A 15,594-nucleotide genomic window follows, 5' to 3' on the forward strand; every position below is an offset into this window, starting at 1 on the left:
ACATTCTACTTGCAAATGTGGACCTGGTCCAATAATTCTAACCTATGCAAATGCCTCCGACTCATTAAACCTCTTCCTCAACTAAACACACAGCAAGACAAAGTTACAAGAATATTCTGGGTTCAATACAAGTTATGCTCAATCGACAGCATTTGTGACATAATGTTGATTACCAAAAACATTAATTTCCTCCAAATGAATCTCCTTTTTTTTTTTTTTTTTTTTTTTAATATAACAAAATCTGAGGTTACATTGAGGTACTTACAATGGAAGTGAATGGGACAATTTTTGGAGGGTTTAAATGTAGAAATGTGAAGTGTATAATTTTATAAAAGCACTTACATTAATTCTTCTGTTAAAACTCATGACTTATTTGAGCTGCAAAGTTGTTTAAATTGTCATTTTAACTTTCATTTTAGGATTTCAGGGTTTGTTGACATTACATCTTCATGGCAATAAAGTTGCAAAATTGGCTATAACTTAACACAGAAAAGGTTAGTGAGTGATTTTATCACACTAAAATCATGTGAACACTCATTATTTATGTCTTGTGGCTATACTGTAGAAATAGTGAGTATTTTAACGTTTACGGATTGGCCCCATTCACTTTCATTGCAAGTGCCTCACTGTAACCCAGATTTTTGTTTTTTGCTTTAAATAAAAGGAGGGACGAGACAAAATAAATGTTTGTGGTAATCAACATTATGCCACAAATGCTGTCGATTGAGCTTAACTTGTATTGAGCCCGGAATAATCCTCTAAGCATACTCACAGCTAAAGGCAATGAAAGCTGTGCTGTGGTTAATTTGTCTTCAGAATAAGTAATACTGTAGGCAGAACTTTTCATCAGTAACACTTTACAATAAGGTTCATTTTGTTAACATTAGTTAACAACATTAGTTAACATGAACTAACAATGAACAACACTTTTACAGCATTTATTAATCTTGGTTAATATTAATGTCAACATGTAATAATACATTATTAAACTCAAAAATTTGTTAACATTAGTTAATGCACTATGAACTTACATGTCATGAACTAACAATGAACAATTGTATTTTTATTAACTAACATTAATAATGTTTAGTAAATTCTTCAAAAACTATATCGTTCATTATTTGTTCATGTTACCAAATGCATTAATTAATGTTAAAGAATGGAACCTTATGAAAAGTGTTACCTTTACTTCAGTCATTAGTGTCTCTGTTGGTGTTGCATATGGCTCACAGTAATGTAAAAAACCCCACCATTGTTATGAAACTTGAAATCTCCAACGAATTTGACATATTCGTAAGTGGGTGGTTCTTTTGGGTCAATGTTCCCCCTCGCTAAATGACAGCAGAACTCGATGTGCGTCTCATCTGAGTCGAAAGGGACGAAAAAGGGGGCACAGGGTGGAAGAAGAGAGGAATTAGTGCTATAACAGAGCAATTCATTTTGTCAGACACACACACACTAGACTGAGGTTAATGTTCTATTACGGCTGTGGCCCCAGTGGCTTTGATGATTAGCCTAAAATAGAGTACAATGACCTGACAGACCATACAGCAGTGTGTGTGTATGTGAGTGTATGCGCGCAAGTGAGTGAGACCAGTGAAAACAGAGATGTTTTTGATTATCAAACAAGATCAAAAAGTCAACATTGACTCTTTGCCATTTGAATCTCTCTCACTTTATAACTCTTTCTCTCTGTTTCTTTCTGTTTCAGGGATTGGGGTCAGGGTTAGAGCTGTGTGTGGGATTATCAGTGTGTTGTAATAGATAATCTGTGTTACCATGTTACACTGCGCACACAGAGCTGCTATAATTAGCCTTGAGTCTAATCATAGAAGCACACTGCAGCCAGCCAGTAAGAGAGCACTGTACATAGCACTCTCAAATAAACCAATCAGAGTGCAAAGACTAACTCGCAGCATATTGCACGGGGCCAATAACAGGGATTCTACTTTGTCAAAAGTTTACGGGACATTACAAAAGTCTTCATATTAATTTGTTAATTTTCCCCTAACAAACTCTTAAAACCTGTACTAACATTTAATCATTTCTTTCCTATTCCCATGCTAGAAAGCATTTGATTGGATGAAAAGCTGTGTAGTACAAGATGGACATAAATGCATCATCACACAAAAGCATAAATTTAGGTTATCAGTGCCATTGTAGAAATAGCCTATTCACAGGTACATTTGTCATATTTAATTTATTCCCCATCAGAAAGTATCTGATAATGGGTAGGGGTTACCAAGACAAAAGGAGTATTTGACTTCACGCAGTGCCTTGATGCAATGTGTGCTGGTTAGAAATTTTCTTTTTAAAAAGGGAGGTGAGACAAGCCGCCTGGGTCAGCCACTGCAGTTACCCCAGAGCAGCTGCACAGGTGCTGATGATGACACAGCTTATACTTAATTGGCCAGACTCCCTGATGACAACGATGACATGTATTTCTTATTTATTCTGACAACTTTAGTTCTGCTAACTCTCACAAATATGTGTCTTTATAATAGTAAAAACCTATTTCATATAATCTTATATCTTTTATTTTATATATCATGTTTATTAAAAACAATTAAAATTTATTAAAAAAAAAACTGACACTTTTATTGGTTTAAAAATAATATAGGCTTTTCTCAGACTTTCTTCTTGTATACAAAGGCACTGTACTCAGCAACATGTAATCTACTCAAATTAATAGTGTATCTCATTATTACATGTAAAATTCAAATGTTTATTTGACCAATTTTACATTAAATGTGATCACAATACTGTTACATGCTACAGGAAGCACAAAGTTACTCCTCTGACTGCAACTGCCAAATTTCACTGACTGGTATAGTTGGAGTTGAACACACTTAATGTATTTAAAGGATAGTTCACCCAAAAATGCAAATTCTCTCATCATTTACTCACCCTCATGCCATGTCTTTATTTCTTCTATGATTTTTAGAAAAATATTTCAGCTCTGCAGGTCCATACAATGCAAGTGAATGGGTTCCAAAATTTTGACACTCCAAAAAGTAAATAAAGTCATCATGAAAGTAATCCATATGACTCCAGTGGTTTAATCCATATCTTTAGAAGTGATGTGGGTAAGAAACAGATCATTATTTAAGTCCTTTTTTTGCTAGAAGTCTTCTATCTGCCCAGTAGGGGGTGATATGCATGAAGAATGTGAATCCACAAAAATACAAAAGAAGAATGTGAAAGTGAAAGTTAAAGTGGAGGTTAACTGAGCAGGGAGGAGAATTTACAGTAAAAAAAAAAAGGACTTAAATATTGATAGGTTCCTCACCCACACCTATCATGTCACTTCTGAAATCATTGATTTAAATGCTGGAGTCTTATGCATTACTTTTATGCTGACTAATATGATTTTTGGAGCTTCAAAATTTTGGCATCCATTCACTTGCATTGTATAGACCAAAAGAGCTGAGAAATTCTTCTAAAAATCTTCATTTGAGTTCAGCAGATGAAAGAAAGTCATACACATCTGGGATGGCATAAGGATGAGTAAATGATGAGAGAATTTTTGGGTGAACTATTTCTTTTAAGTGTCACGTGGTCATGTGATTTCAACATCTCATGATGGGGCAACCACACTTATGTAGAATAAAAAAGCATTTTCGTGGCTATTCACATGGGTGCTTACACACTACAGTTTACACTACATTAGAGATGCTGTGAATCCATTGAAACACTGCAAAAAGTTACTATTAATTTATTATGTATACAGTGTTTTAGTTGAAAGTAGAAAAAAAGACTTACTGCACCTTCAATAAACAGTCAAATAGAGAGTGTTCAGTGTTTGTGTGCATATACAGTATTTGTTTGTGTGCTAGTCTCTGTGTGTATGTGTGTGTGTCTACTTACTGGTGTTGAGGAGGTCTACAGCAGAAGGCTCCGTCAAGAGCATGTGTGATGACAGCAGTTTATACACCTCTCCGTGCTCTCGCTCCGGCAGGAAGTTCAAAATGTTCTGGTCCACCATATCTGACTGAGACACAGCAGTATCCATGGCAACGTCACTCCCTGCTCTCATCCATCAGTGGTACACACTTCAATTCTAACAATGCTATGCACTTTCATCCTAATTTCACTACCATTCTGAATAATCTACTTTATGTTATCCATAAAACCTCAGTCCTATACCATCCAAGTAAATCACCTGTAAAGAATCAGTAGTGGGATTTTATTATAACAGGAACTGGGTTACATTTCCAAGCATCTAAACAAAGCCACAAGTGTATTAGTACAATCTGAGCAGATACATCCATGAAAATGGCTGAACATGACCTTCAGTGCTACTCGAGTTCTGTCTATTCTATTCCTCAATAACAAGGCTCTGCTAAGCCCTCCTCTCTGCTCTGCTGTGGTTAATAAGGCCAAAGGCCAAGGGGGGTAAGACAGTGATGCAACTGACCAGGAGTATTATCAAACCGCTTTTGTGACACATACATAACAGCATGACCAGGGACATTAGATTGGCAGCATACAATCACACATTCAGATGAATCTTAACGCATTTGCAGCATTGCAATACATTGATTTATGTTTGTAAAATGAGATACACAGGTGTGTCTTTTTACACTCCAATTCAGATTTTTTTTTTCTATAGTAAGTGGAGCCACTTCACTGGCGATGACCTTAAATCAAGAAAATTTAAAGAAACTGATTTTCAGATCCTGAACAAATACAACAAATAAAAGGCCTCAAATGTTCTGAATCGTTTCCCAAGGGCTGTTGTCCACAGCCTACAGAAAATCTGCTGTGAGTGGGCTGCCTTATCTAAGTTTAGAAAAACATGACAATTACAGTACATTACTAATTAGATGAGTTTAGCAGACTAATAATATAACACAACATTATTAGAGGTAATGAATTTACATTTCTAAAAGGTAAAAAAGCTAATCAAGTTTTTATGAGTTCCATAACACTGTGTAACAAAACTTTTTTTTTTTTGTTCCTGGGTAGTAAGTGTTATTTCCTAATTGCTTATACTTCAAAAGTATAGAAAATGGCTATTATTCCCCACAAACTTTGCTTTTGTGACCAGGCCAGTGATATTTTGAAACTGACCTATTTCCAATGAGAAAACGGGTGAATTTGTGTCTTTTCCTTCACATTAAGTCAGCAAAAAACAACATATGAATCCAAATTAACATGTATTTATACTAAAGTAATATTCAAAGCCGTGCTGGTCCATAATGGTAACAAGTACCCCTCTCTTCCCCTGGCTCACTCGGTGCACCTCATTTTCAAGAGGATTACAACAGCATCAAGACCTTTCTGGACGCCTTGAAGTATGATGAGTATGACTGGGAGGTCATAGGAGACTTCAAAATGGTGGGTCTCCAAGGCGGTTTTACCAAGTTTCTCTGCTATCTTTGCCATTGGGACAGCAGGGACACCAAGGCGCACTACCACAGGTGGGACTGGCCACAGCGGACCGAGTTCTCTGTGGGGAGGAACATCATCAAGTGGGAGCCATGGTGGACCCCCGGAAAGTGCTGATGCCACCACTGCACATAAAATTGGGCCTTATGAAACAATTTATCAGAGCTCTAGATTAGGAGTCGGCAGCCTTCAAGTACCTTCAAGACTTCTTCCCTAAGCTGTCTGAGGCAAAGGTCAAAGCCGGTGTCTTCGTTGGACCACAGATAAAGAAGGATTTTGGATTCATATGTTGTTTTTTTCTGACTTTATGTGAACGAAAAGACACAAATTCGCCCGTTTTCTCATTGGAAATAGGTAAATTTCAAATCATCACTGTCTTGGTCACAAAAGCAAAGCTTGTGGGGAATAATAGCCATTTTCTATACTTTTGAGGCATAAGCAATTAAGAAATAACACTTACTACCCAGGAACATAAATTGTGTTACAACCATAAAGTGTCTTTGGAATTGTTTCCCCAACACCTTCACTTACCGGCAGATGGCCAATGAGAGAGGACACACTGTCAGATACATATACGATGTTCCCATCTGTGGTAAGAGCTATTAGGAAGCCATCCAACGCCTGCCATAACCAAATAAAAAAAGTGAATTAAAGTTTCAGTAGAAACTGTAATACTATACTGATAGTAGTATTTTCATCAGACAGTCAACGTAAACGTCATCCATACAAATCCAGCGGTTCAATTAATGTCTTCTAAAGCGATACAATCATTTTTGGTATGAAAAAGATAAATATTTAAGTACTTTTTAACTATAAACCATCGCTTCCGGTAAGCTTCACGAGAGCGCTGAGTTCAAGCAATCTCTCGTGTGACGTATTCCTGCTGCAATGGTACGGACGTTATCTCACGTTCTTCTCTCGGTTGAGACATTCAGGATAAGCACACAAATGCACCATTGTGAGTAAAGAAACAGATACAAATACAGATCTAAACCAAAACCAAAAAGGCTTCTGTACAGTGTATGCCTCAGTTCTCGCATGTCTCACATACCGCTGCTGACCGAAAGCGATGATTTAAAGTTAAAAAGTCCTTAAATATTGATCTTTTTTGCACCAAAAGCGATCATGTCACTTCAGAAGACAATAATTTAACCACTGGAATCATATGGATGACGTTTATGCTGACTGTCTGTTCTTTTGGAGCTTCAAAAATCACCATCCACTTGCATTTTAAGGAACTACTGAGCTGAGATATTTTTCTATTTTTCTTCAAATGTGTTCTGCTGAAGAAAGGAAGTCATACACACCTAGGATATCATGAGGGTGAGTAAATGATGAGAGAATTTTAATTTTGGGGTGAATTAACCCTTTAAATGTACATTATTTATGTATTGTATATTTATATCACTGTACTTGGTGTTATACTACCCTGGCATTATAAAAAATAAATTACTGCCGTAATCCTGCTCTTTTTTTTTTTTTTTTTGCTTAATTTTCTTCAAGTTGTGGAAAAATGTTATTTTGCTGTTGGAGCAAAAGGGAACTCAAAATCAATATTTGCTATGGATTTCCATTTAACTCTATACTCTAGCCATGGCATTTACCCTGCTATAGTTTACCCGGAAATGTGAAAAGTGTCCATTGCATGTGTCAAGGCTGTAACCATACAGCATATACAGGATTAGGTGGATGAAATATAAGAATTTAAGAATTAGCCACTAAAAAACATATTTTGGTTGACCATTAATATGGTGGTTAGGGCATTGGTGTGTGTTGGGAATTGGTGATAACACTATTTCAAGCCTGTCACACCTATAGTTACTGCTAGAGGCCTGATTCGCTAGACTTGTCAGTAATTTAGACTGGGGGCTGAGGGGATCAAGAGTTTGTTTTTAAAAGGAAGTGTTCATGTGTGAATATTTCCTTAATGCTAGACATTTTTGGGGTGAATTCAAAAAGTCCCCATAAAAACTTCCTTTTTCAGCTGGCTATAGGAATGCAGAGTACAGGTCAAATCATCACACAGTATATGCACATCCTTTATTTCTGCTACATAATTATCGTTAAACTTAAATGAGTTTCCTTTATTTGTAAAGTGTGTTTCACTTTTCTACAAGCACACATTTAAGCCTGAAGCAATGCTGGAAGGCATCTCATAGCCTAGTAAAATACATGATGCGTTGACAGCACAGAATACAGATGAAGTGTGCAGTATTCCCAGAGGGTTAGAAAAATACAGAAAGTGGAGGTGGTTACAAGCTACCTTTACCTCCAGCATTAACTGGGTGAATTCCTCATTGCTGAGGAAAGAAGGCTTCCAGTCCTGTCGGACCTCACAAGATTCTGTTTGTGCCGTGATCTCTGGAAAACATCAAACGCAGGGAAAATGTTTTGGAAGGCTCTGACAACATGATTCAGGACTGTAAGTGTGGAATTCAGTGACAGGCATTTTGTGAACTAATAGAATTGGATGGAATGGATAAAAATAGAAAGAAATGTAAATCAAGCAGTAAAGCATTCTGGAATTGGGGGAAGTTGAGCACGGCTGAACTGTTTAGGAGCATTGAAATCTGCTGCCAGTAAACATTCTGCCGATGGCCTGACAGCTGTGCCCTAGATTCAGACAGGAAATGAAACAGGGTCTATTGTGGAGCACTGGCACAAAGTTCCTGGCACACAGAGGTGTTGGTAGTGACACGCCCAGGACCTTGCAGTAGTTTGCTCATCCCCTCAAAATCAGATCAAGAAATACAGCAAAAATTATTCTCTAACTAGGACCCAAAATTAACACTTGCCAAGAGCCAAATGCAAATAAAAAGGGCATTTGGTGAATCAGCTCTCTAGTTGGCCGGTAACTCACCAGTTGGCTGGTATTAGGAATTGTTACACAATACAAATTTAATTGTGACAATGAAAACCTGACCCTCGCTGATGCAAGGTGTTTTTCTCCAGAACTCTTTGGAATTTTCCTTGCATTAAACAAAGATATTAAGAACAAATCACAAGGTGGTTTTCTTCACATTTTTGTGACAAGTTCAGTTTTGGCAAGTGAAATGCAAAAAAATGTAAAACTAGTTTTCCTAGCCGATGAAAAATGCTTATGGCCAGTAAATTCACCTGACATTGGCAAGAGTGACAATAAGTCACACTTCTAGCGCAGAGATGAATGGTTCATTCTGCTGTTCATGTACTCATATATGCAAAGAAAATAAATAATATTACTGCAATAATTATGAAAATGAGACAGCAGTTTTCTATAATATTAAAGCTTAAGATTGTGAGGGAAACTTGGGTAGACCAGAGTAACTAATGCATGATCAAATGTAAAAATCAATCAATTTCAAGTATCAATTTCCGTCAAATACATTTTCCCCCTCTTGTTCTCAACTGAGTAAAAGGTTGTATGCATCCAGAGATATTTCTTTTTTTCTCCCAATCCCAGTATTTTATCCCCACTACAATTCTTACAAACAAAACCCCATGACCTCCCCCATGACCTCCCACTGACCTTTCTGTTTCTGCAGGAAGTCAATGGTCCTTTGCAGGATAGTGGATTTGTCCATCTTGCGGGGATGACCCTGACCCTGCAGCATAGTACACAGCTCTTTAATGAGGACATTGAACTGGTCTCGCCTCTTCTTTTCTGATTTATTACGGGACGCCCTGCAGAGAGAGAAAGAGAGAAAGAGAGAGAGAGAGAAAGAAAGCGAGAGAGAGAGAGAGAGAGAGAGAGAGAGAGAAAGAGAGAGAGATAGAGATGACACTTCAGAGACAGGAGAGTGAGTGTTTGTGTGTGCATGCATGTCTGTCTGTATCTGTTTGCAAGTAAGAGGGCGCTAAGCAGAGAAGGAGAAACATATAAGCTTCAATTAAAGAAACGGATGCACACATGCTGACTACACATAAACATATGGAATAAAAACTCTTTTTAAATAATATTTTTTACTGACACACTGACCCTGAATCTCCATCTACGCACCAAAGAGACCATGTCTGTTTGTGGTGAAGATGGTGTGTGTATGTGTGTGTGTGTGTACATACTTCGCTACAATTTGGGGACAAATATGTCCCCATAAATCAGCTAAATCTGACAAAAACTCCCAAAGGGGACATCCCTTAACAGTGAATAATGTTATTTTAAATTCTAAAAATGCATAGTTTTCATTTAGGGGTAGGGTTACTCCATAGCAATTAGCTTTCTACAAAATTAACTTAAGTTTATGGTATGTCTTCATTTCGATGGCTTTCTCAAAAGACCTCAGATAACGGTAGAGCATTACTGGGGAACATAATCTATAGTGCATTTTGACCTGGTAACTTAAGGTAGCAGCTCTGCACCTTAAAGTACCTGGCTCACTCAAGTGCTTCTTTGTTCTCTGTTCAGAGCCAAAAAGAAGTTTGAAACATCTAAGCAATGACATACTGTTTGCAAACATTCAGACACCGGCCACACCACTGGGGGAGGTGTTTAGTGTAGCATTTAAATATGAGGATGCACAAGACTACATGTAAAACACCAACTAATATGACATTAAAATATGTTATCAATGACTTCATGCCACATTCTATGAGTAGAATTCACACGAGATCAGTAAAAGAAGCAGTATTAACTACTCGGTGATGATTTAAAGTAATATATATGCAGTAAATAATGTGTCATTCGTAATGTTTACCTTTTGCATTCATGGCACTAATGCGCTAACAAGCTATACGCAGCCATAATATGCACCAGTTACACTCTGTTATTGTAATTTATGATGACAGTGATACTGCTTCAAAGATGGGTGTATAAAAGAGTGTTAATGGTCAGAATACAGACAAAAGAATGATGATAGGCATATCTTTGGGCAAATGTGTAAATAGCTTTTCGGCTACAAATGGCACATGAGTGAAGCACGTATAAAACAACAAAGTGAATGGACACTAAAGAAAATCTGAGTAGATTTGATTCCCTTTGTAGACTAATTAAACAAACAAATATAGCATGAAATTTTTTTTCTCCCCTTTTTTCTCCCCAATTTGGAATGCCCAATTTTCCAATGCGCTCAAAGTCCTCGTGGTGGCGTAGTGACTCGCCTCAATCCGGGTGGTGGAGGACGAATTTCAGTTGCCTCCGCATCTGAGACCGTCAACCCGCGCATCTTATCACGTGGCTCATTGAGTGCATTACCGCGGCGACATAGCGCGTGTGCAGGCTTCACGCCATCCACCGCGGCATCTACGCACAATTCACCATGCGCCCCACCGAGAGCAAACCACATTATAGCGACCACGATGAGGTTACCCCATGTGACTCTACCCTCCCTGGCCAATTTGGTTGCTTAGGAGACCTGGCTGGAGTCACTCAGCACGCCTTGGATTCGAACTCTTGAACTCCAGGGGTGGTAGTCAGCGTTTTTACTCACTGAGCTACCCAGGCCCCCGGCATGACATGTTCTTGGAAAATGTTAGATGTAGGTAAGTTTGCACCAGCTCACTAATAATTCTACATGGCAATGTGTTCATGTTGACTGATCTTTAACTGACTCAAAGGGAAATTAGCTGTCGGTCACAAAGTAGGTAGAGCTCCAGGTCACATCTATCAATTACGTGGACTAATGGCAGTAAAAAGGTGTTGAGCAGCCGGTATAAGGTTTTCCAGAAGGTTTGCACTGACGAGCTGTTATAAACCACTGAAACAAACTCAAAACACCTTAATTTTCTCCAGATTTTGTTCTAAATGACGTCACACCCATTCGTTCTTCGATTTCGTATGAAGTGTGCAGGGTCCTTTAAACTTCTGTCACACCTTATTTCTATTATGCTAATTTTACAATCTCTGACAGTCTTTTAGTTAATGTACATGTTCACTACTTGAGAAATCTATAGTTTGCTTTTAGATGTGAAAGATTTTAGGCTTCTAGCTAATGGTTTACAAAGAGTCTACAATTTAATGACTATTCTCAGCTGTGAACTATGTTTTCAAACATGCCCTGCGTCCAATACTGCAGAAACATGACCTAATAAGTAAAATTAATTAATGTTACTTGACAGCATACCGATAAAGGGTGAAATTAATTTCATAAGCTATAGTTATGCATTTGGAACAGTGTCTTACTATGGGACACACTGGCTCTGATCATACAGTCAAGGTTTTAGCATTGACAACCTTATTTAATATCAAGTTTGAGTCTCAAATTGTCCTGTTCATGCCACAGCTTACAGGAGCAGCTCAAATACTGTTTGTATGAGCAAGTAACTGCAACTGATGTGAAAACCATATGGCTCATTTTCATCACTTTCTCTCTCTGTCAGCCCTATGCATTCTTCCACAAGTAAATCCTTTTGTACTGAAAGAAAGAAAGTGAGATATGTTTTTAAAGGTGTGATGTTCTGACAGTCTCTGGACATAATGAAAGTTCACAAGTTTAGAGTTTACAGTGGCGGCTTATTTTCAAAAATAACACATTACTTTTCACAGTACTATACACAGTACTATTACTATAAAGAGCACACACAAAACACTACCTTTTTGCTCTGTCCTTCTCATCTTCGTCCATTAAATCATCCACACAGCTGCTCGTGCTGCAATCAGAGGAAAAATATATTTTATTCAAAATTCATTTGTCACCATCAATTCCTCACATGCCACATAACATGGCATAACATGGAGTAATTCACCTAAAAATTTAAATGTATGAATATTTAAGTCATTATTTATTTACCCTCATGTCGTACCAAACCAATTTACGTACTTTTTTCATGAAACACAAATGGAGAAATTTTGAAAAATCTGCCTGAAGATGTTCTGTAAATAATGACCTAAATTTGGGTCTGTTCCTCACACAAAGCTATGGTATGGCTTCAGAAGTCTTGAAATATAGCACATGAGTCACATGGACTACTTTTATGGAACTTTAATGGTGATTTTTGGTCTTTTCTGGAGATTGAGGGGAAGAAAATAATGACAGAATTTTTATTTCTTGGTGAACTATTCCTTTAAGGTACAACTTAGTTGGACCATTAGTTATCATTAGGGCCAATGTATTAAGTGCATTAAGTGTAGACTCACTCCCATTCCCTCCGGCTGGACGGACAAAGGCCTCCAAACTCCGAAAGGTTGTCCATGCTCACTCCTTCTCCCATTCAGGCTGTCTGTGAAGGCTGGTTTGTCCCATTTGTGTCTTCAACTCTCAAAACACCCACAGAAATTCTAATAGATGCCACACTAACCATCTAATGCTAGTGGTTAGCGATTTGCGCTACTTACAAATCTAATGGCTAGCCGCTGCTCTAAACCCACTGATAACTGGCAGCCAATGCAATGCTTTTGTGTCCTTATGTCTAGCCAGTACTTAAATGCCAAAAACTAGCTTATCATCAAGATAGCGTTTATTGTTACTTTTGACTTCCAGCGTAAAATTCCTCATGTATGCTTGCAAAACTTTGTTCACTCTCCATGAGGTTAGTGATGGAAACAGCGGGATCTGTGGAAGAAAAGAAAAGAAAAGCATGGTTTAGCCCAGATTTTTGAAATCCACCATCAATGTGGTAAAAAAGCATTCTTAGCAATGCCACAAGGGGTAATTCATCTATTTCTACATTGGCTCAACAAAAAGCTCTATAATGTTTAAAAAGAATAACAAAACAGAAGTGCGTGTGAATTTGATTTTCTTGCTTGCTTTGTCTTTTTTTAAAGGTGCAATAAGTAATTTTTTGTGGGCCAAAATGACAGTGGAATTCAACTTTATACAGACACTTATCTGCATTGATGCAGCATCAAACATTTTAAATGCCTTGAGTATTCATCTCATGTCTGTGTACATAATTTTTATATACTTTTACATACAAAATGTACTATTAATTTCTTTAAGGATGTGTGTGTATACCGGTCAAAAGTTTTGAAACACTTGACTGAAATGTTTCTCATGATCTTAAAAATCTTTTGATCTGAAAGCGTATGCTTAAATGTTTGAAATTAGTTTTGTAGACAAAAATATAATTGTGCCACCATATTAATTTATTTCATTATAAAACTAAAATTTAATAATAAAAAAAAAAACATTTTTGAAATTGATGACTTGGACCAAATAATAAAGAAAAGCAGCCAATAAGTGCCCAACATAGATGGGAACTCCTTCAATACTGTTTAAAAAGCATCCCAGGGTGATACCTCAAGAAGCTGGTTGAGAAAATGTCAAGAGTACTTGTCTGCAAATTCTAGGCAAAGGGTGAATACTTTGAAGATGCTAAAATATAACACAGTTTTGATTTATTTTGGATTTTGTTTAGTCACAACATAATTCCCATAGTTCCATTTATGTTATTCCATAGTTTTGATGACTTTACTATAATTCTAAAATGTGAAAAAAAAAAAATATATATATATATATATATATATATATATATATATAATAAAGAATGAGTAAGTGTTTCAAAACTTTTGACCGGTAGTGTGTGTATATATATATATATATATATATATATATATATATATATATATATATATATATATAATGTTTTTTATTTATTTTTTTGTGGATTAAGTTACTCAGTGCACTTTTGGTGTTTGACACAAATCAAAAAGTCTTATTCAATACAGCTGACACAAAAAATAATTCAAAAACAAATAATGAAATTGCAACAACACTGTTACAAAACCACAGCAGCATTCTCAGGCAGAATCCTAACTGAAATGTAATCGTGACTGAGCTTGCATCGCAATTAGCGTTGGAAATTGAGAACTAATTTTAAAAAATATACCGGAACCATATGATTTTCATGGCTTTTGGTTCCATTATTGGTTCCAGAACTTGCAATTCGTGGACGAAATGTACAGTACATGTGCAGACAGAACACTGTGCTTAAATACTCTGATAGTGTTTTCTGCAGCAAAATTCAGTGGCTGCCTCACTACTGAACTGCATGAAACTCACAGTGTGTTTTATAAAAGGATACACAAATGAATGAAAACATGTTATCACGTTTTTGTTTGTTGAGAAATTCTATTTAATATACTGTATAGTTAGGATCAATTATTGGAATGTATTTATGCCTCTAAAAAGTTTGTGTAAACATGCCTTCAAAAAGAATTGTATTCTTTTGAAATCTGTAATGATCTCATAATTTGAAAACAGGCTGCTAAAGGAAGTACATGCAATAAGGTTAAGACTTTCCTCAAAAGTACTAAAAGAATCGTTAATGTGACCATTTAGGAACCGGAACTAGAATTGTTAAATTCCTTACAATTCCAATCCCTAATCCCAATGCATTCTGGAACTGCCTCTCTGCCAAAGATACATACGGTGCTGCCTTAGAATTGTTTTTTTTATAACATTTTTAAAGATTTTAAGAGCCTTAAATGGAAAAAAGACCACTAACATTACTTTGATCTCTCCCTCTCTCTCTTTCTCATTGGAATGAATAAAACTGAGGTAACTCTCCAGAAATATTACAGCTCACCAAAGCCTATAACTTTTAAAGATGCTGTGCACTCTACAGCTTGACTGAAATCAAAAATCATTCAAATCTTTGTTCTAGGATTCACAGAGAGCTTGTATAGAGTCAGCAGGTTATGGAATGTCACACAGGTATGAATGTGTTTGTTAAATTGGTACATTTTGCCTGTTCTATTGCCCCCTTGACCCTTGCTCCCTTAACTGATTCTTAACAGTCAGTGTGTGCTTTTCCCATCAGCATCGTTGGTTCGCACCCGAGTCCAGAGTTGTTACCTAGTTATAGTGGTAAACAACTGCTGCTAGTACTCATGTTGATGATGAAAGCGTACAGCAGTGGTACAGCACCCAGGTGTATAATGTGAAAAGACACCTGAGGAGGCTGGAGAAAAGGGTGGAATCAAACTCGGTTCAGACCAATCAATCGAACCAAGTGTGAAAGCATTCTAAGGAATATGTTGATGGCCAGTGCAATAGAGAGCCTGTTCATCATCTACTGTGATGCATCACTCAGTAATGGTCTGCACTCTGTTCTCACTCTAGCCTTTTACCATGTTGAAGATTCTGGGTGTATCAAAGCAGATAAGGCTAATTATCTAAACATTAGCTGTAGAAATGACACCTTGGTCCAGTCAATAATCGTTCCATTTCGGACTGCATCTTAAATGGTCAGAACTGTGCTTCTTACAATGTGTATCAATTTCTGGATTAAACACAATATCCGATGACCAAGTAAGAAAAAGTGTGCGAGTAGTATCATAATGACACC

At 37.0% G+C, this 15,594-nt stretch overlaps 1 protein-coding gene across 1 annotated transcript in view; it reads right to left on the bottom strand.

Moving 5' to 3' along the window:
* Positions 1-15,594, bottom strand: part of LOC127438741 (neuronal PAS domain-containing protein 2-like) — a 46,272-nt gene that overhangs the window by 17,343 nt on the left and 13,335 nt on the right. Inside the window, exons 2-8 of the mRNA XM_051694565.1 lie at positions 12,443-12,857; positions 11,899-11,955; positions 8,900-9,054; positions 7,661-7,752; positions 5,923-6,012; positions 3,868-3,991; positions 1,251-1,364 (exon numbers count right to left, since the gene is read on the bottom strand). Of these exons, the coding sequence (XP_051550525.1) occupies positions 1,251-1,364; positions 3,868-3,991; positions 5,923-6,012; positions 7,661-7,752; positions 8,900-9,054; positions 11,899-11,955; positions 12,443-12,516 (706 nt within the window). The 5' untranslated portion in view covers positions 12,517-12,857. The remainder of the gene's footprint in view (positions 1-1,250; positions 1,365-3,867; positions 3,992-5,922; positions 6,013-7,660; positions 7,753-8,899; positions 9,055-11,898; positions 11,956-12,442; positions 12,858-15,594) is intronic.

The sequence above is a fragment of the Myxocyprinus asiaticus genome, chromosome 4 (assembly GCF_019703515.2).
Source record: "Myxocyprinus asiaticus isolate MX2 ecotype Aquarium Trade chromosome 4, UBuf_Myxa_2, whole genome shotgun sequence".
Lineage (NCBI taxonomy): Eukaryota > Metazoa > Chordata > Actinopteri > Cypriniformes > Catostomidae > Myxocyprinus > Myxocyprinus asiaticus.